The 20493-nt window shown below is 41.0% G+C and overlaps 1 protein-coding gene and 1 long non-coding RNA gene across 2 annotated transcripts; both read right to left on the reverse strand.

Moving 5' to 3' along the window:
• Window positions 1-447: 447 nt before the first annotated feature.
• Window positions 448-20433, reverse strand: LOC132956422 (NXPE family member 3-like). The gene is made up of 7 exons (XM_061029883.1): window positions 20346-20433; window positions 9823-9958; window positions 5942-6433; window positions 4958-5253; window positions 4553-4623; window positions 2151-2357; window positions 448-2067 (listed from the first exon to the last, which is right to left on the reverse strand). Exons 2-7 carry the CDS (start codon window positions 9937-9939, stop codon window positions 1523-1525), a joined length of 1728 nt encoding a protein of 575 aa, XP_060885866.1. The 5' UTR covers window positions 9940-9958; window positions 20346-20433; the 3' UTR covers window positions 448-1522.
• LOC132956438 (uncharacterized) lies at window positions 13849-18909 on the reverse strand. Its single transcript, XR_009666026.1, has 3 exons — window positions 18285-18909; window positions 15112-16512; window positions 13849-14971 (listed from the first exon to the last, which is right to left on the reverse strand). It is a non-coding gene; the product is annotated as an uncharacterized LOC132956438 (long non-coding RNA).
• Window positions 20434-20493: the final 60 nt, after the last annotated feature.

Raw genomic sequence — 20493 nt, forward strand, 5'->3', positions numbered from 1 at the left:
AGGACAGTCACTTGCTGTATGCTAGTGATGGGAAAAGCAGTTCTTTTCAGTGTACTGAATCAGTAGAATCAGTTCAGTAAAGTGATTCGTTCAAAAGATTCGTTCACCGAATCGTTCAGTACTTCTCCGCAGCTCTGTCTGTGAATCAGAATTTAATAAACTGAAACACGGCCGAACGTTTAGTTCTGCTCGCGATCGTACTGAGAACAGCCGGTGGTGAATAATAAACCAATGAGCTGAGAATTTAGTTGGATAAAGTTACAGTTTGCAAACTGAAAGCTGCTAAAACAATCACATTTATTTTCCCCGACCGTTCTGTTCAGTACGTTCAGTACACGTTCAGTTCGTTCACTGAACGAGAGCTCTGCTCTTCCTCTCAGTCAGTCAGTGATTCATGTCGGAGCTCTCGTTTAGTTCGTTCAGTGATTCACGTCGGATTCCGTTGGGAATCGGAGGGGTTGCCAGTTCAAGTCCCCGGACCAAGTCCGGAAATTGGTCTGGTAGCTGGAGAGGCATCAGTCCACTTCCTGAGCACCGCCGAGGTGCCCTTGAGCAAGGCACCGAACCCGAAACTGCTCTGGAGCGATCGCTGTGGGCAGCCCACTCACTCTGAGACCTCATTATTAATGCATGTCCAGAGGATCCTGTTTGTGCATGTGTGTGTATTTCGGCCTATGTTTGTGTAGCATGTTAATTAGACCATCTAGGTCTTTTATGCATTTAGACAGAGATCATTCTTTATTAATAAAACACGTTTTTTTTGTTTGAAAAATCTGTAAACAATTGGTTCTGTTTCATTTTTCATGAGGTAATTTCTAAGGTACTGACTTTTCAACTACTTTTAATTCCCTCTAAATTAATACACAATGTGATTAACAATAAGTTCATATTCAAACCATTATTACTCTTCATAGGCATTTTAAATGATGCTCCCCATTTCCCTATTATGGTAATCTCTTCTCGTTGTACTTAGGGATTGCAGGCAGTTTGAGCATGGATGGACCAGCATGCAATATTTCTATTTCTCAAAAAAAGAGGGTGTATTCAGGCTGTGCACGAAAGTTCAACACAACAAACATGTTTTTTTATATGACCAAAATGATCATTTTAATCATGATTTATAAAAATAAAAATATAAAGTCCTTCAGAGGTCTGATAAAAACATACACATGATCAAACATAAGCAGTCCTAACTGTTTCATCATACTGTTATTAATGTTAATATTAGACTGATCAGTCTATTATCATACTTAACTGTTACTGCTAATAAAACACATACTTTCAAGCCCAACACTGTTTCAGCAGTTGGCTGTTAAACATGAATCTGCTTTTGCTCAAGGTTTCTGTTTGTAAAAAGGCAGTTTTTCCTTGCCACTGTAACTTTGCTAAATGTTGCGAAGTGCTGTGATGGATTACTATTGGGTCTTTGCAGATAACACAGAGTTTACCTGCTATACTGTAATATAATGTAAAAAAGAGTGAGTTCTTTAACCTGCTCATAACAAATGCACATCTATTAGCCCTATTTGGTGCATATGTAGGACAAGAGAATGTTAACCATATTCTTAACAATAGGATGGCCTGGGTGAATGTTGTGAGGCAGGTGGTGGGCCAGAGTCATCTCCCAAGCGTCCACTAGTCGAACATTAAGTCCTTTGAACACAGCTCTGAGCACCTTGTCCTCCTGTAGTGTGTACCAGTCACTGTAGTTTAACGATACAGAAGGTGTTAAACCTCTGAGGTTTGCAGTCCTGATGACCACCAGTGTGTCTGGAGCCCTGTTCAACAGACGAATCACCGCCCTGCGGATGCTCTGAAGCCGTCTGATGTAGAGCTCAATTGGGAAAGGGCTGAAGTGGGCCCAGATGCTAAAAACTATAACTGTGTTGGTGCCACCTACCAACCCATCAATTTCATTGGAAATGTAACGCAGCTCACTGGTTGGGACGTAGATAAAACTAAGAGGAGGACCATGGACACGGTATGTTACCAAGATGTTTTTTGCATTGTCCCATATCATGTAAGGTCCAGTTTTCTTGGGACTATTCCGGTTAATCTCCTTAGCATCTGAAAGTATGACAGAAGGAACAAGTTTAGCTGTGATATAAGTAATATTAAACTGTCACCTGAAATTAATGTGTATTAACTACCTGGAAGTGAAGCATCAAGGTACTCAAACCACTGCCTAAGGGTGGAGTCTCCATACATGTGGACCACCTTTCCTTTCAGACACTGACTGATGGCAGAGGAGTTGTTGAATTGGTGGACTTTGGTGCCACCAAGTGATCGCCACACACCATGGAAGTAATACCCAGAGAGTCCAGACTTCCCACTGCCTTGATTGACCTCAGGTTGCCCTGAGAAATATTGATCAAAATAACCTTTATGTTATTAAAGTCATTGTTTTATTGTCAACAGATCCCATAAAAAAACCCAAAACAAGGTCTCTCCTTGACCTTGCTTATTACACTTGAGACTTACGATGACATCATATATGACGCAATGTTGAAAAAAAGAGCGTTCTAAACAGCAATACAGAAAACGGCCACTTTCTCCTCTAATCTTTTGCCCTTTTGTGTTGTATAAAATATCAAATCAAACATTGACTTTTTCTACAACCTTTATCAGACAATATTAAGTGTTAATTTACAAAAAGATTTAACCTGCAATATGCTCTTTAAGGAAAAGTTACCGAATACCTTTTATAAGAAAATATTAATTATTAAAAGCAAAACTTTGCAGTTGTTAAATAGATAACATTTTTAATAGTACAATAGAACTATCTCTTCACACTCCTGACACTTATCTGAGGAGATGGCTGGGGGTCCCAAGAAGCTTCTGTTCCATTGGCCTGTACAGCACAGGCAACAAGCTGCAGCTGCCAGTAACATCAGTAGTGGAGGAGTACAAGGCAATAAAAACCTGCCAGGCCATGATGCTGCGAGACAGCAAAGATGCAAGAGTTCGCCAGGCAGACATTGAGGTCAGAACAGGTCGCAAGTGGTCAGCCAGCAGAGCGCTGAGGGAGGCGGAGGATCGCCTTCACCATGCTGACATCATTGGGGCAGTAGCCCAGGGCAGGCTAGGCCTGGGTTGCTCCACTAGGGCAAACTGGAAAAAGACTAATCCAAAGGAACGCCGTGGCATGGTTCAAAGGGAGGTACGCAGGGCAGAGGAGGAAGGCAGACATGTCAAGGCGGTAGCCATGAACAAACAGGGCAGCTGGAGGAGGTGGGAGAGTGTGCGAGAAAGGGCACTGACTTGGAAGGACATCTGGAGCATGGAAGAACACCGGATCAAGTTTCTGTTGTGTTCCGTGTATGATGTCCTGCCGACTCCATCAAACCTCCACACATGGGGATTGTCCGAAACGAACGCTCTGTGGAAGGCCTGGAGCATGTCCTCTCATCGTGTGGGTCAAGTCTGGCGGATGGCAAATTCAGGTGGCGACACGACCAGATCCTGACACAACTGGCTGCTGGTGTGGAACAGGCCAGAAAGAGGCCAAAACAACCTACTGATGGTCCTCGTTTCATCCACTTTCTCAGGTCAGGGGAAAGTGCAACAACAACAGCAGAGTTGAGGACTAAAGGAGTCCTGGGCACGGCAAGTGACTGGGAGATGCGGGCTGACCTTAAGCAGTAGCTCAAATTTCCAGAGGAGATAACCCTTACCAACCCCAGACCCGATATTGTCCTCTGGTCTAAAGGTACCAAGCAAGTGATCCTAATGGAACTTACAGTACCCTGGGAAGAGAGGATTGAGGAAGCACATGAGCGCAAGCTCAAGAAATATCAGACTCTCATCCTCGACAGCCAGCGTAATGGGTGGAAGGCATGGACCTGCCAGTGGAGGTCGGCTGCAGGGGCTTCGCAGGGCAGTCGCTCTGGAGAGCTCTGGGACTGCTTGGAATTGAAGGCCAGGCTAGGAAGCGGCTGATAGCCAACATCACCAAGCAGGCGGAGGCAACATCCCGGTGGATTTGGATAAAGCGGAATGAGCGCTGGCAGAGCAAACCTGGGGAGGGAAAACATCAGAGTTGAGTGGCGGACTGCGAGGGTAGTACCAGGACGCTGGTTCTACCGTCGAACCCCCCCCCCCCCCCCCCCCCCCCGAGATGTCATGGGCTTAAATCAACGAAACATCGAGGAAGGGGAGTGCCAATTTGAAAACCTGCATAAGCCACTCAACTCATTTCCAGTTTGGAGGGGGTGCCTTGAGGGAGGGAAAAGGAGAGAGTGATTCCACTGGCTCACAGATGGTGCAGGGGAGAGTACCTGTAAAGGTGAGCCGGTTGTGATAACCCCTATCGTATTTTGCATAAAATAAATCTTGTTTTGAGCATGAATGAAGTAAACGCTTGCAGCTCTATCTCAGTTTTGTAGATGGAATCTGGTTCATTTATTTATTTTTGCCTTATATGGGATATGCTTTCTACAAGGCACAGAGATAAACAGCTATTGTCACCTTTTATTTTTATTGTGTAGTATTTTTTATTTTCAAGGTCACATGGATATCTTTTAAAGGTGGAAGTAGAAAAGTTGTGCTTTACCTTTCCTTGGAGGCAGCACAGTAACATTGGCTGGCCCTGAAGAGTGAATGAAGACTTTCAGGTTGATTTTGCTGGGTGGAAAAAGCTCCCATGATTAAGAATCTCTTAAACACACTACATTATGTAAATGTCAGAAGTCATTTACCAAATGGTAACACTTTAGTCATAATAAATCACTCCATATTTGGAATGAAAATATACACTTCATAGTTTTGTTGATGAGAGTCAACTTTAATTGTTCAGATTAAGTGTTTTGATAGGTATTATCTTACACTATAAACATCTTGAGATTTCATCCACCTGTAGTTACAAACACAACATTTTCCACCAGGTGACACATACTACATACTTAAAGTCATTACATGTAAAACTAGATGCAGCTTTTCTACTGCTGTGCTCCCTCACCTTTGGAAAAGCTTCTCCTCTTTGTCCTTGAGTCTTACATTGAATCCAGCTCTCATGTGGTTAATCCTGTCATCACAGCTCAGTTTCTTTGGCTTGTAGCAGAACCAAGGTTCGCCTGTACGGAGATCAGTGTAGTTGCACTGTGGCTGGTTGGTTTGACGTAGGCAAACGTTACAGGAGGCAGTTTCAGAGATTGAACCTGAGCGGAAGAGGCTTTTAAAGAGAACCCTTTCAGGATGTTCTCTATTCAGCCTGTGCAGAACTGTGACAGCCTCACTTGAGTGGACAAGCGTCACCTGATAAAACAAAAGAGAGTTTTCAAGTTATAGCATACACCCTTTGCCTGCTATTTTTTATTTAAGATTAAGATGAAAGGGAAATTCTGTTTTCACACTCTGTTAATCATGCAACATGTGGTGGGGAGGGGATTTAGTGGCTTGCTCAAGGGCACCTAGGCAGTGCTCAGGAAGTGATCTGGCACCTCTCCAGCTACCAGACCAACTTCCATATTTCGTCAGCACCGTGACCTGAACCGGCAACCCTCCGGTTCCCAACCCAAGTCCCTACAGACTGAGCTGTACTGATACTACTGTATCACTTGATTGTTAAATCAATGTTTTCAAGATAATTCATCTGTATAATCTGTATTATATCTGAAAAAATGAAAATTACAAACAGGTCGGAAATGTACTTGGGGGACAGAAATGTACTTGGGCGTCCCACTCATGTATCATCTATGTGTGGGAAACACTATATTTTGTACAAAGCTGGTTTGTAAGTCGGGCATTTTGGGAATCAATGGGGAATGACTCATTAGTCTTTTTTTTTAAACTTTTTATGTTGTTGCTTGTTGGCAAAAGAGGGTCAGGGGAAATGGTTTAGATTCCATGAATTAAATGACCTACAGGACAATAACATTAGGTGATTCCTTTACCATCACTTGTTTTACAATACTAATAATAATAATTAAGCCTTGAACTTTACCTCAACCTGTGCACTTCCTTCCCAGAGTAAAGAGAATACAGCAGAGTAGGAGCCATTAAGGTGATCCACCACTCGCCCAGCCACACCTGCTTCAAGTGCCCTGTTGTGCAACCGGGCAAGTAAGAGATCTCCTCCAGACTTCTTGGGGTTACCTTGGAAGTCGTACATTTGTATCATAACTTCCAGCTGGTCTCCTACATGCCGCTCTACTCCACCCCTCCCTGGGAGAATGGTGAAGGTGCTGTGGGCGGGATCACTTGTCTGGTTTAATAAAAAAAAAGGTGGCGGACGTGGAGATTCAGGCCAAGCAATGGAATCTAATAACATGCGTTCCTCCTCAGCATCTGCCAAAGACAGTGGCTTAAAGGTGCAGAAATCATCAGGCCTGGGAGGAGCAGTGGAAGGAGCAGTGGGAGGAGCAGTGGAAGGAGCAGTGGAAGGATCAGAGGTCACTTTCTTGTTGATGATGGTAGAGTTTTCTTCATAATATAGCTGGAAAGGGGTTGAAAAAGACAGATGGTGACAAAGATGCATTGAACAAATTTACTTAAATAAAATAAACTGAAAGAATAATTTAGACTCTATTGATCCTGTGAGGGGAAATTTGTTTTTTACACTCTGTCTAGTAAACATGCTACACAAACATAGGCTGAAAGACACACACATGCACAAACAAGATCCTATGGACATGCACTAATGGAGAGGTGTCAGAGTGAGTGGGCTGCCCACAGTGGGCGCTCCTGAGCTGGGTTGGGTGCCTTGCTCAAGGGCACCTTGGCAGTGCCCAGGAAGAGGACTGCTGTGGTACTTCTCCAGCTACCAGGCCAATTTCCAGGCTCGGTCCGTGCTGAGACTTGAGCCGGCGACCCTCTGATTCCCAACCCAAGTCCTTACAGACTGAGCTACTGCCGCCCCACTATCACTCCAAACTTGTTTCAAGCTCGGTCAGTGACACAGTGTTTCAGGATATGATGAGTAAAGCTAGGAAACAAAAGGTTTCAGATTTGATGACACACACAGCAGACTGTTTAACATTCAGCTCTCAGCCAGTTGTTGCACTGAGGCTGCTGTTAGTGAGCCTGAGACAGACACATCCAGGGTAAGAATGGGACCAGCTGAGGAGCTGGAGATGAGAAGCACTGCACCAGCCATCCCCTGAGGTCTTAACGTTTGTGTAGGGTGATGGGCTGGCATCAGGGTCTTAATATTTAATTACAGAAAGCCAGAGTCCCTTTAAGAGAATCAGCTGGTGATGGTCAGAGAGACTGAAGCTTCAGCACAGGACGCCCAAAACAATAATAAGTGACTTCAATGTGGCCATTTACACTTTTTATAAACAGCCTATGAAGGAAGTTGTATCATTCACCTGAAGCCAGAATCTAACTCTTTGAACAATTCAACAACAATTGATGTCATAGTAAGAGGGCAGCAGTAGCTCAGTCTGGGCCGCTCTCTGTGTTATAGCCCCACTCTGACATCTCTTCACTGATGCATGTCCACAGGTCCTGTTTGTGCATGTGTGAGAGTGTAAAACCAGAATTTCCCCATCCAGGGTTCATGATAGACATTCAGTTTTCACCTCCGATTCCCAACCCAAGTCCCTACAGACTGAGCTACTGCCGCCCCAAGATAAGATAAGATAAAAGATAAGTGATTTTTCTAAAAGAATAAGGATTAATCATAACTGTTGATTTGTGAACTGTAAGCTGCTGGAAGTCACTGAAATGTCTCTAAAACGATGCCTAAGGGCAATAGTCTTTTACTAGGGGAAGAAGGCAAGAAGCCCGGGAGTTTCATTGCTCAGACCAGCCTATTGTTCATATCCTTTCACTGGAGATATAGGCTATGATTCTAGCTTTAGTACATAAGTCTGAAAAAGTGCATTATTATCTACAACCTTGTAGCTAAATCGTGTCTTTGATTTTTTTTTTTAATTGTAATTTCCAATTCAAAGCATTAGTCTAGAGTGTTTCTCACAGGATTTTATGAGACTATGGCAGGAGGACACAGAACCGCCTAGGGCAGGCATGGGCAAACTACGGCCTGCCGGCCATATACGGCCCGTTGGGCTTTTTAATCCGGCCCGCCGAACTTGTCCAAATTATATTATTATTAAATTAAATTTTATCATAATTAAACCTAGTTCGTTTTCCCCTGTAATGCCCACGTTTCCCCAATAGATGGCGCACTTCAGAGTGTGGTGTATTACTCCCTTCTTAACTTTTTCACTTTGCCCTGTGAACCCGTATGAGCCCTTCTGTAAAAATGAGCGGATCAAAGAAAAGAAAAGTGGACAGTGAATGCCGAGTGTTTAATACGGAGTGGACAACTAAATATTTTTTCACTGAAGTCCGATCAAAGGCTGTATGCCTGATATGCCAAGAAACTGTCACAGTTTTCAAAGAGTACAATATCAGCCGTCACTTTGCTACGAAGCATGCTAACTACGCTAGCAAGCAGTCCCCGCAAGAACGGGCGGCTGCGGCTCAGAGGTTGAAGGATAATTTACAGACTCAGCAACATTTTTTTCACCAAAAAACTGCAATTCAAGAGTCAACTACCAAGGCAAGTTTTTTGCTGGCATTCAAATTAGCAAAGGCTAGCAAGCCTTTCTCCGAAGGCAAGTTTTTAAAAGAATGCGTGGTAGAGACAGCAGGTCTCTTGTGTCTGGAGAGCCAAGGCCAGTTTGAAAAAATCAGTTTATTCAGCGTCATGAACATCAACAAAGCCCCTCACAGATCCAAGTTAACTGACCAACACCTCGGATCTATCCTGAGAATTACCACTACAAAACTAACTCCAGACTTTAATGCACTGGCAAAAAAGGGAGATCAGCAACACTGTTCCCACTGAAACTGAACGTGAGTTTCTCTACTGTGTTTATTAAAATTTAAATTAATTAAATGAATGCATTTGGAAATCAATTTGTACAATGAGCCTTGCATATTCATGCTTTGCTACCTGTTAAAGGCCAAATCCGTTCATGTCATGGCTTTTACATGTCATTTATATTAGTTCACACAAACACTCCATCCATCTGTTCCTGGCCCGGCCCCTCTGTCAAATTTTAGAACCCATTGTGGCCCGCGAGTCAAAAAGTTTGCCCACCCCTGGCCTAGGGGGTTCCGGGGGTAAGTTCTATTTTAGATGCGGCTGTGGCTCAGTTGGTAGAGTCGTCATCTCTCAAGCGCAAGGTTGATTGTTTGTCCCTAGCTCCTGCAGCAACATGTCTGATGTGTCTTTGGTCAAGACACTTAACCCCTTCATCAGCGCCGTATGAATGGGATTAGTTACTTCTGATAATGTCACTACATAGCAACCTTTGCCGTCAGGGTGTGGCTAGGTGTGACATGCAGTGTGAAAGCGCTTTGAGTAGTCAGAAGACTAGAAAAGCGCTATATAAGTCCATTTAACAATTTTGTGCTGCTGTAGTAATTAAACAGAAATTGTAAATGGACTTGAGCTTATATATGACTACTAGCACACTGGTTAACTCTTATCTTCATATTGCATATAAATTGACACAGAAAGGTCGTGACCTAAAGACACTTATCTGACATTTAAATAAACAGTGTGTTGTTCAGTCCTGACTAAAACAGCTTTATACTCAAGGCCATCTTATCCATTGTAAACACGATGTAAACACGGCTCCAACAACAACAACAACACAGCCAGCAGGACTTTGCTTCTCACTAATAGACAGTCATGACTCAGAGAGACAATTACAGAGGACATACTTGATTTCTACTTTATTTATGTGTAAATTGTCGCACAGATCTTGGTGAATGAGGCCTTTTAGTACATTAAAAGACACTGTTGAAAATAGTACCCTTTAATCTGATTCACAAAAAAACATTGTTGCCACTTATCCCAGTTCTCACCTGCAGCAGGTCCATGTTTCTTAGTGTAAAGAACAACACAGTCAGAAGGAGAAGGATGACACAGGTCTTCAGAAGTTTCATGTTGACATGGTTACTTATAAAACCTTTTAGCCACATGGTGAGTCCTCCTCTGGTACTGGATTAAAACAACAAAAAGGGGAAACAGACTCAGTGTTAAGTTTATAATGTGAATTCTTCTGGAAGTCACTTAACACAGTCATAAAAACCTCTGAATATTTATAGTGTCATCATGTCTCACTACCAACATCAAACTAATCTAGTCAATCGAGAATGTGATAATAGGATAGAATAGGATAGGATAGTACTTTATTGATCCCCAGAGGGGAAATTCGGGGGTTGCAGCAGCACAGACAAGTAAGGTCATAAATTAAGGTAATTATATGTTACCAAACAGGGAGTGTACAACAAAACAACTTTTTGGTGCTTGAGGTTTGACAGGAACATAATTACAATGTTCATACTGATGGTCAAATTCTCACAATCAGTTGTGCCAAGGTTACATGGTCTTATGAAATGTACTGACGTCACTTGAGGACAAAAGGTTGACTTAAGGTAGGGTTAGTTTACCTGCAGGCACACAGTAATGGAGGCACAAAGGAAACATGTACATTTAGCCTAATCAATCAATCAATCAATCAATCAATCAATCAATCAATCAATCAATCAATCAATCAATCAATTTAATTTGTATAACCTCAACTCATAACAAGTGTTATCTTGACACACTTTACAAAAAGCAGGTAAAAGACCTTAATACCTAACTAAAGATTGTTTTTAAGTAGACATTTTAATTGGTACTATTTTGTTACTTTATACTTTAGTACATTTACATTTCAGATTATAATTCTATTCCATTTATTCCTCAATGTTTTTTCTTCAGTTTCACTTGTTACTTTGTAGATAAAAAAATCAATGATTCTAAAAATCATGATGTATAATTTTAGACAACATTAAATTAAGCTCATCAACTCTGTGTCTCACAGCTTCAGCATATATGATACCATGTCTACAGTAATTTAATTGAAACTGTTCAAATAGCTCATGCTTCCCGAATGACGACACTTATTTTTGGGCATTTAAATATATTTTGATGGCACTGTACTACCTCTAAATGGAGGACTATTTTTAACTAGATTTATCAAACTGAACATATTCTTTTAAACTGATGGGATCATAGATTGATAAAGTATGATATATGACATGGGGTTTTATATCAGAGTTTGAACTCCAACAGTGAAGAGTATTTCCTATCCCTAAAGTATCCAGTAACAAAACAAGTAAATGTGATACAGGGGTTCAATTAAAAACAAAAATCAGACGCAAGAAGGTTAAAGCATGCAGCAGAAAAGAGGTACAGAAAACGTTAAAAAAAATACCTTCAAAGTAGATACTAATGGAAACATGTTGTTTTCCCAGCGTCTATAAAATTAAACATAAGGTACACCCAAACAAAATAAAGAATATTACGGCTTACCTCAGAAGACATTAATTTGGAGTGAACACAGTGGTGAAATCTCTGTGATGTGACGGAAATCCAAATTAAAAAAAAGTAAACCTTTTACTCAGAAAACAAGACAACTTGTCATAACAAGAAGCGTCAAAAACTGATAAAGAAGCTTGTAGCCACTGATGCTGGGTGCAGCACAACTCAAATAGTGGGTTTACACTTTTCTCTTGAAGCAAAGAAATCAAAATAAACCCCTAAAGTAACCTCAGATCATTTACTAAATCAAATTAACTTTCAATAATTAAGTGATATTGCACCAGTAACTTAAATATAAAAGAAATTATTAGAAATAAAAAAATTCTCAGAATTAAAACCCCTTCAGTTGGTCTGCCCCAGTGATGTCAGCGATGATGTGACGGAAATCCAAATTTAAAAAAAGTAAACCTTTTACTCAGAAAACAAGACAACCTGTCATAACAAGAAGCGTCAAAAAAGTGATAAAGAAGCTTCATAAAGTCATCAAGGTTAGAAGTTCTATTATCAAGATGAATGATGCCCTTCATAAGAATGTTGCCTCCTTACATTTAACCTTTGGTTACGTATCCATCCATATATTAAAAACACCAGCTGAACAACAACTGAACAGATGAAAACCAGTTTGACAGTAACTCAAGTATGGGCCTGAAGCATAAACTTTGCATAAACAACGCATCTCCATTGAGCACTGAAATATGTCAAGGTGGCGGAGGCACCCATATGGAAAATAAATAAAAATGTTTTACTAAATGTTTATATCTTTTATCTGAAACTTAATACACGCATGACAGGGATGGGCACTATTTCTGGTTTTCATGATTTCATAGCAGATTTTGTGATTTTTTCTTCATGTTTCCAATTACTTGATATGTAAAAATTGACCTGAGGGCCTCATTGAGGGTTGATGGGGCCACCAGTTGCCCACCCCTGTGCATGACAGTCAAACCAAGTAAAAGATCCAGAATCCATTTTTTGTAATATGAACTGTATATAACTCTTTGAAAAAACCTTTTTGAATCCTTCTGTGATCATCAACATCAGAGAATGATCTTGTTACATAACTTGCATACCTACAACATGTGCTTTATATTTCACAATCTGAAAACTCTGGCCAGAGCACTATTAAATCAGATCATATGTCATTGTTGAATTTTAGTTACAATATATTAATCACATCAGCACAAAACAAACAGTAGCCTTTATTTCAGACTGATCATTACTACTTACTACTACTATATGGTGAAAGGTTGAGAATGACATGTTAAGAACATCCTGAACTACAGGAATGTGGTCTCTCAACATGGTTCGTTTGAATGTATTGAAAGGTGAGACTGTTTAGGGTGGTGCTCGTTCATTGTTCAGGTGAAGGTATGCGTGTTCTTGTATGAGGGTTTAAAGTTATACTGGGGAGATGACTGTACCACAGTCATTTGAAACAGCTGTAATTAAACCTCTTCTTAAAAAGCCTACTCTTGATTCAATAACATTAGCTAACTATAGACTTATATCTAGCCTTCCTTTTATCTCAATTAAATGACTTCACATCTACTGGAATGTTTCTGATTTTGCGTTTGGATCATAATTTATTTTTTGGGCCCTTAAGTGTCCCCTGAACTGGAGACTATGAATTGATATGTGTGCTGGAAATTTCTGTAATGAGAGATTGTTTAATAAAAGATCTTTGAGTCATTCAGTTGTATTTGTTGGCATTTTATTATTCCTTTTACAAATGTACAGATTGAAAGATAAGTCTGCAGCAAAGCCCAGAGAAGGGCAGTCCAACTCCACACTATATAGACATTCAGTTACAAAGTTATGACGCACCCACTGTGGCAATGCTAAGATAAAAAAGAAACCTGATAAGGACAGTTCTCGGTGTGGATCCAGGGAGGATCTGTAATTATAATCTTCGTGTGCATCACTAACAGTCTAGTACATTTCCAGGAGGCACATACATTTCCCGTTACATTTGTTTTTTAGAATTGCATGTTTAGGCTTTTGTTGTTTTGGTGTGCTCTCAACCAGGAACTTGATGTTTATTTGTTGATTCAGAGCGCACAAAATAATGATGATTGGTTGTAGGCTTGTAGCCACTGATGCTGGGTGCAGCACAACTCAAATAGTGGGTTTACACTTTTCTCTTGAAGAAAATAAATCAAAATAAACCCCTAAAGTAACCTCAGATCATTTACTAAACCAAATTAACTTTCAATAATTAAGTGATATTGTACCAGTAACTTAAATATAAAAGAAATGATTAGAAAGAAAACATTTCTCAGAATTAAAACCCCTTCAGTTGGTCTGCCCCATTGATATCAGCGATGACCTCATCAAACTGAAATTGTCGACTCCCTATTGGAAAAAGAGGTCAAAGAAGGATTCATGATCAGTCCATTTGACGATCCCCCATTTCCAGTATTCAGAGTCAGCCATAGCCACCAGGAAATACTATGGAAAATAGAGGCCCACAAAGCTCACACATTCCATCAACAGTGTCATTTCTTGTCCTGACTTCTCTATTCAATATGCATCTTTTATCACACCCCCTCAAACACGGAAATCCAGTTGGAAAATCCATATGAAATGTTCAGTCTACATGGTACTATGCAACCCTGCTGGATTTCCACCTACCTGGGCTTCTCCACCGAACCCTGCAGGGGGCCTTTTCCCGTCCCACTACCCACCGTTCGAAGCTGAACTACACTCTGGCTTCACGGCGATCTGCAGCAAATCATCCTCCCTCACCTGCTTCCTTGCAGCGAGCGGATCCTGCATCGCTAGCGATGGAGCCGAACACCTTGGTTATTGGTGATTCCATAGTGGGCCATGTCAGGAGAAGATCAGCGGTGACATACTGTTTTCAAGGCGCAATGGTGTTGGACATACTGGATAGGATCCCCAGTCTCTTGGCAAAACACCCACGCGTTACGAACATCATCTTACATATCGGCTGCAATGATGTTTCAAAGCGATCTTCAGAAATATTAAAATATGACTTTAACAGACTCCTTCGCTCGCTGGATTCATGTGGCAGGTGTGTTTTTGTCTCCGGCCCCATTCCTCCACTAGGCCGAGGTGCCGGTCGTTTTTGCCGCATCTTCAGTCTCCACACATGGCTGCAGTCTACCTGGGCAGTCCATAATAGTCCTGCTTTCATTGATAATTTTAAACCTCTTTTGGAATCGCCCCTCCTTTTATGGGAGAGATGGAAATGGAATACATCCTAGCAGTTTGGGTGTACATACTTTGACACACAACATGTTTTTTACAGTCACAACCCCATCCTGAAAAATGCTCACCACCTCCCTCATGTGGTATTCTCTGTCAACTACCAGCTGTTAGCCCTATACTCCCTTACATCAAAATACAACGACATTTGATACACAGGTTGTAATAAACAATAGGCCTTCAAAAATAACATCAATATGCCTACAGCCCCTAGGATCTGTACCTTAGTCCCTATAGAGACCGCCCCCTCTAGCCACCAAAGTATCCCTGTGGAATTGGTTCTCTTGAATGTAAGGTCTCTCTCCAAAAAATATTTAATTCTGAACGATCTTATTTCCTCCAAGAATCTAGACTTTTTATTTTTAACTGAGACCTGGCTGTTACCTGGCGACCACAGCCAGATGCTTGAGCTATGTCCTACTAATTACAACTACTTCAGCTCACCCAGAGCAAGTGGTCGAGGTGGTGGTCTAGCTGTTGTCTTTTAAAATTGTTTTAATTGTTGCCCTATTTCAACAGATACATTCTCTAGCTTTGAGGCCTCAATGTTTAAAAACTGCTACACTTCACCCATCCTCTGTCTAATGATCTACCGCCCGCCTGGACACAATGGTAGTGTTTTTTTTGTTTTGTTTTTTTAACTTGAGCTTTGTTTCAAAGTTGCTTTGTTCATTTCAATCATATCAAAATGCATACATGTACAAAAACAAACAAAATATGGGTCGTACAGCAGGTGGAAAAACAAAACACAAGACACTGATAATCTTTTATCTGGTCAGTCCATAAATGTACCACATGCACAGGTATCTCTCAAAACTTCAATTCAGCCAATACTTAATACCCAATATGTTTAAGCATATGTATCCTCATATTCTTGACTTCCTCCGTCCAACACCTATTGCAAGTAGAAAGTACATTCCCAGTGCCCATCTAATGGAGTTATGCAGTTGTGATCTTAATTTATCTTGGCAAATGAAGTAGTACCGGTTCCCATTTATTTTTGAAAACATCTGTCTTTAGTTGAAGTCAGGCTGTTATGCTCTCCATCTCATAAACACTTTTTAACCTTTCCCTCCATTGTTGTACAGTAGGTGGCTTTACATTTCTCCACAACACTGTAATATTTTTTTTTGCGATCAACAGCAACACTCAGAGTAAATATGTCTGTTTTTTGTGTTTATTTCTTCTTGAGTGTTCCCCAGTATAAAAAAATGCTGGTTCTAATGGCAAGTCAAGCCCCAGAATTTTCTTGGTCTCTGCCTGAATATCTCTTCAGTATTTATTCAATTTGGGACAATCCCAGATATTATAAGTATGGTCTCCTATCTTCCTGCACTCTCTCCAGCAAAGCTCTGATGTGTTGCTGTATCTCGCCATCAAAGAAGGGGTTTTAAATATTCTCATTCAGACTCCCTCCAGGTAGGACTGCTTGTTAGTTTATGCCCAGAAAGACATGTCTTTTCCCACATTTCATCAGTAATAATAGTATTCATTTCTAATGCCCATTTCTGTTTCGTTTGTAAAGTGTCTCCTGTGTCCTTACCCTGAAACCATCTGTAGAGATGGGAAATAAGATTCTTTTTCAACACTCCCTCCATAGTCAACATAAAGATTCTTTCTAAACTCGATGGTAACTTACACACGGCTCCCAGTCTTAATGCGTCTGTAGATAGTGTCGTAACTGGAGAAATCTTAAAACATCCATCCCTAATAAACCAAATTCTCTCTGGAGGTGTTCGTAAGATTTCAATACTTCCCCTTGAAAGAGCTGATTAACGGTAGTTAAACCTTTGTCCGACCATTTTCTGAAGCTTAACAGTTTTAATAGGTAAAAATCCTGGAATAGCTGCTTAAATGTCCTGGAATTAAAAAGATGAAATTGTTTTTTTTTATATCCAGCCAAGTCTTCATTGTGAATTTTATCCATTTATTCTCTATTTTTAACTTCTTCCAGATCACTTGGCTTAGAAATGGAAGCCCCCCTAAAGGGATGTCTGGACATGAATTTTGTTCTATACTGACCCAGCCGGTATCAATATCGTTAGTTATCCATGCTACTAGGTCCTCAGTTGTGCCACCCAGTGGTAGTATTTGAGGTTAGGTAAATTAAGCCCCCCCTTTTGCTTTGGTAGTAATAGTGTCTTAAGTCTTACTCTTGGTTTCTTGTTCTGCCATATAAACTTGGTTATCAGTTTGTCGAGGACGTTGAATATTGCCATAGGGACTCCGGGTCCAATGATAGTTTTTTAAATGAATTTGCTGGCTTTGACAAACTTATTATTGCTGGTGACTTTAATATCCATATTGATGATCCCTCTAATGGTCTTTCAACTGAGTTTTTAAAAATCACTGAGTCTTTTAACCTAGTACAGCATGTATCTGGGCCAACTCACAACAGGGGCCACACATTAGATTTAGATTTCACTCTAGGTTTGGCCTTGGAAAACGTTTTTATCTCAGATCATTTGAGTGTCTACTTCAGCACTGTGTTTAATACTGCCCCAAAATACCCCATCAGTACTATTTGTTCACATATCTTTAATCTTTTTCCCTTGGCCAACTAAAACAAATTCCATCTTTACTATCTCAACACAGTGACTTAGTTGACTTAGTTAATAGCTTTAGAAGTAGCGGCCGAAGCAACAGAGTCCGCTACACGATGCTATAATGAGAATATTTTACTTTAAATCGATGCTATGTGTAATCCAATGGAATGACAACATCCACAAAAGAGCAGAGAACAATATACTGATGAACAGAAAACTTAATGCAACCTTTTAATTACGTGCACCAAGATCGTAGTGGTCACGTGCAGACACTTTATGCACCGTGCAGCAGTCACTGTATAAACGTCATTCTCTTCCCATTTGCCCCGGAGAATTTGCTGCAGCGTTCTTACTCGGACTATCTGCGAAAAAAATACTAGGGGTCTGGTCGGAGTAACTCCGTGTAAAGTCTGCACGAAAAATTTGGCTGTGTGTGTTCACACATAGCCTAAAGCCCCTCCGGGGAGCCTAATCCCCAGATTTTTTCAGGAGATTTCCGTATGTGTGAAAAGGGTTTTATTAACCCTGCCCCCCAGCTCTGTCAGCTTCCTCAAACACTAGTTCTTATTTTTTTTCCTGAAAAAAATCATGAATGTTAGGTCTAATATTGTACCAACAACAACTGCACATATTTATGATTATCCTGTCCGCTCTGAACTGCTCAGCCATTTTCAATTAATTTCTCTTATTGAGCTTATCGACACTGTGTCTCACATGCGTACCACCTCAAGCCCTATTGATGTCTTACCCACCTCACTCCTGAAAGAGGTTATTGGTACAGTTGGCTCCAGCTTACTTTACATCATTAACTTTTCCCAATCATTTTAAACAAGCAAGCATCCAGCCCTTACTCAAAAAGCCTAACCTTGATCTATCACTTTCAGAGAATTATAGACCCATTTCCAAACTCTCGTGCATATCTAAGGTTCTTGAAAAGGTTGAAAAGGTGTTTTTTTTTTAGCCAGCTCACATCTGTTTTAAACAATAATGACATCTGCGACAAGTTTCAATCAGGGTTCTTCCAACGACACAGTACCGAAACTGCTCTTATCAGGGCTACAAATGATTTGCTGATGAGCGCTTATAATGGGGAATGTTTGGTTATATTGCTGTTGGACCTAAGCATTTGATACTATTGATCATAAAATTCTAGCCAATAGACTTAATCAGTGTGTGGGCATCACCGGAACCGCACTCAAATGGTTTGGGTCATACCTGTCAAATAGAGGATTTTCTGTCTCAATTGGTAATTTTGTTTCTTCCTCGGCCCCCATGACGTACGGTCTGCCACAGGGCTCAATTCTTGGTCCAGTCTTGTTTTCCCTTCATATGCTCCTACTAGGAAATATTATGAATCACTTTGAGGGGGTCTCCTATCACTGTTATGCTGATAATGCGCAAATATACATGTCCTTCAAGTCAGACAATATCAGCTGCTTAAACAATTTAGTGGAGTGCATGGCCCCCATTGAGAAATGGATGAGCTGTCATTGTCTGCAGCTAAATACAGGGAAGACAAGAGGTCATTTTCTTTGGCCCCGATCATACAGCAAGCAAATTCAAGCCGCTCTTTGGTCCGGTCTAACACCCAATATAAAATCTACAGGTAGAAATGTAGGTATTACATTTGATTCACACCTTAACTTCATTCCGCACATCAATAATCTCATTAAATCCTGCTACTACCAGCTAAGAAACATTAGTAAATTAAATCAACTCTGTCTTTCCCTGATCTTGAGAAGCTTATTCATGCCTTTGTCTTTTCACGTTTGGGCGACTGCAACTCACTTTTCACTTTAGTCAGTCCTCAATGGCCAGCCTCCAGCAAGTGCAGAATACTGCTGCTCAGATTTTAAAGAGGTCATATTATGCCCTTTTTGGGCATATTATTTAATATATATTTTAATATATGTACCTACATATATTTAATCTATGTACCTACTAAAGTATGTTCACAATAGCTAAAGTTAAAAAGTGTCTGTTTTCATGTACTGCCGCTCCATGCACCGGCTCTCTTCTGATTCTCTCTCTAAGGCTCTGAAGTGCCCACGTTCAGAGTCCCCATGTGTGCCAAGTCTGATCTGATTGGTCGGCCTGTCGGCTCTGCTGTAATTGGTCAGTCGCTCTGCACGGTTCTCGGAAATGTCCCGCCTCTTTTACCATATTGGGAATGCAGCCACTTTGGCTCCGAAGGGAGCAAAAACATTAGCACCTTAGCACTACTGTGCTACCGCAGGCTGCGGCATATTGTGGGCGTGCTACAGAAGTTAATGGGCGTGCAACATGAGCTGCTGGGCTTGCCACAACGAGCCAATGGGCTTAGATCAGTGATATCACACTGACAAGATGTCACACGGGCAATTTTTTTTCGAGGGGGGCTAGAACCGAGCGTTACATGCAGCTGATGCTGAAGCTAACAGGAGGACGTAGGAGAAGCCGCGTTTCCGCGGACTTTGAATTTTTGCACATAGATGTGCCTAAACATGCACAGGACACATGGAAAACACACTAAAGAGCAGATAAAACCAGAAAAAGCATAATATGACCCCTTTAACAAATGCAAACTGTAGGTCAAACATTACCCCAATCCTTTCCTCCCTCCATTTGCTGCCCGTTACTTACAGGGTTGATTTAACCCCCCCCCCCCCCTTACATTAAAGAACTTTTAACCCCTTATGCTCCGAGCCAAATCTTAGATCATCAAGAGCACCTTTATTAGTCGTTCCTAGATCTAGGCTGGTTACCAAGGGTTACCCTACCCGTAGAAATTAGGCTGGCAAACTGTTCCTATTTTGAAATCCTTGCTCCAAACACATTTTTATAAGAAGGCCTTTTTAACGATTGATTAGTAATTAATGTCCTGCTTTAATTAATTGAATACATTTTTATAACTCACCAATGTTTTATCCTGATTCTTTTGTGAAGCACTTTTCATGTATGTTTTATTATGTTTGATTGAATGCATTCTGTAAAGCACTTTGTAACCTTGTTTAGATAAGTGCTATATAAATAAAGTTATTATTATTATTAAATGCACTATTGGGGGCACATGTGGGACAATATAATGTTAATCATATTCTTAATGATGGGAGGAGGTGGGTGAACGTAGTGAGGTAGGTGGTGGGCCAGAACCATCTCCCAGGCATCCACCAGCTGAACATTAAGTCCTTTGAACACAGCTCTGACCACCTTGTCCTGTTGAATAGCATACCAGTCATTAAAGGCAAATATATAGGGGTTTGTACCTCTGAGGTTTGGAGTCCTGATGACCACCAGCGTGTCTGGAGCCCTGTTTAACAGACGAATCACCGCCCTGCGGATGCCGTAAAGCCTTCTGATGTAGAATTGCATTGGGAAAGGAGTGAGGTGGGCCCAGATACCAAAAATTACAAC

The sequence above is a fragment of the Labrus mixtus genome, chromosome 22, assembly GCF_963584025.1.
Source record: "Labrus mixtus chromosome 22, fLabMix1.1, whole genome shotgun sequence".
NCBI lineage: Eukaryota > Metazoa > Chordata > Actinopteri > Labriformes > Labridae > Labrus > Labrus mixtus.

Coding starts and splice junctions, on each gene's coding strand:
- LOC132956422 (XM_061029883.1), bottom strand. CDS start 9,939: ATGTGGCTAAAAGGTTTTATAAGTAACCATGTCAACATGAAACTTCTG. Junction 6,434..9,822: donor GAAACATGGACCTGCTGCAG/GTGAGAACTGGG, acceptor ACCCCTTTCCAG/CTATATTATGAAGAAAACTC. Junction 2,068..2,150: donor CCTTGATGCTTCACTTCCAG/GTAGTTAATACA, acceptor TCATACTTTCAG/ATGCTAAGGAGATTAACCGG.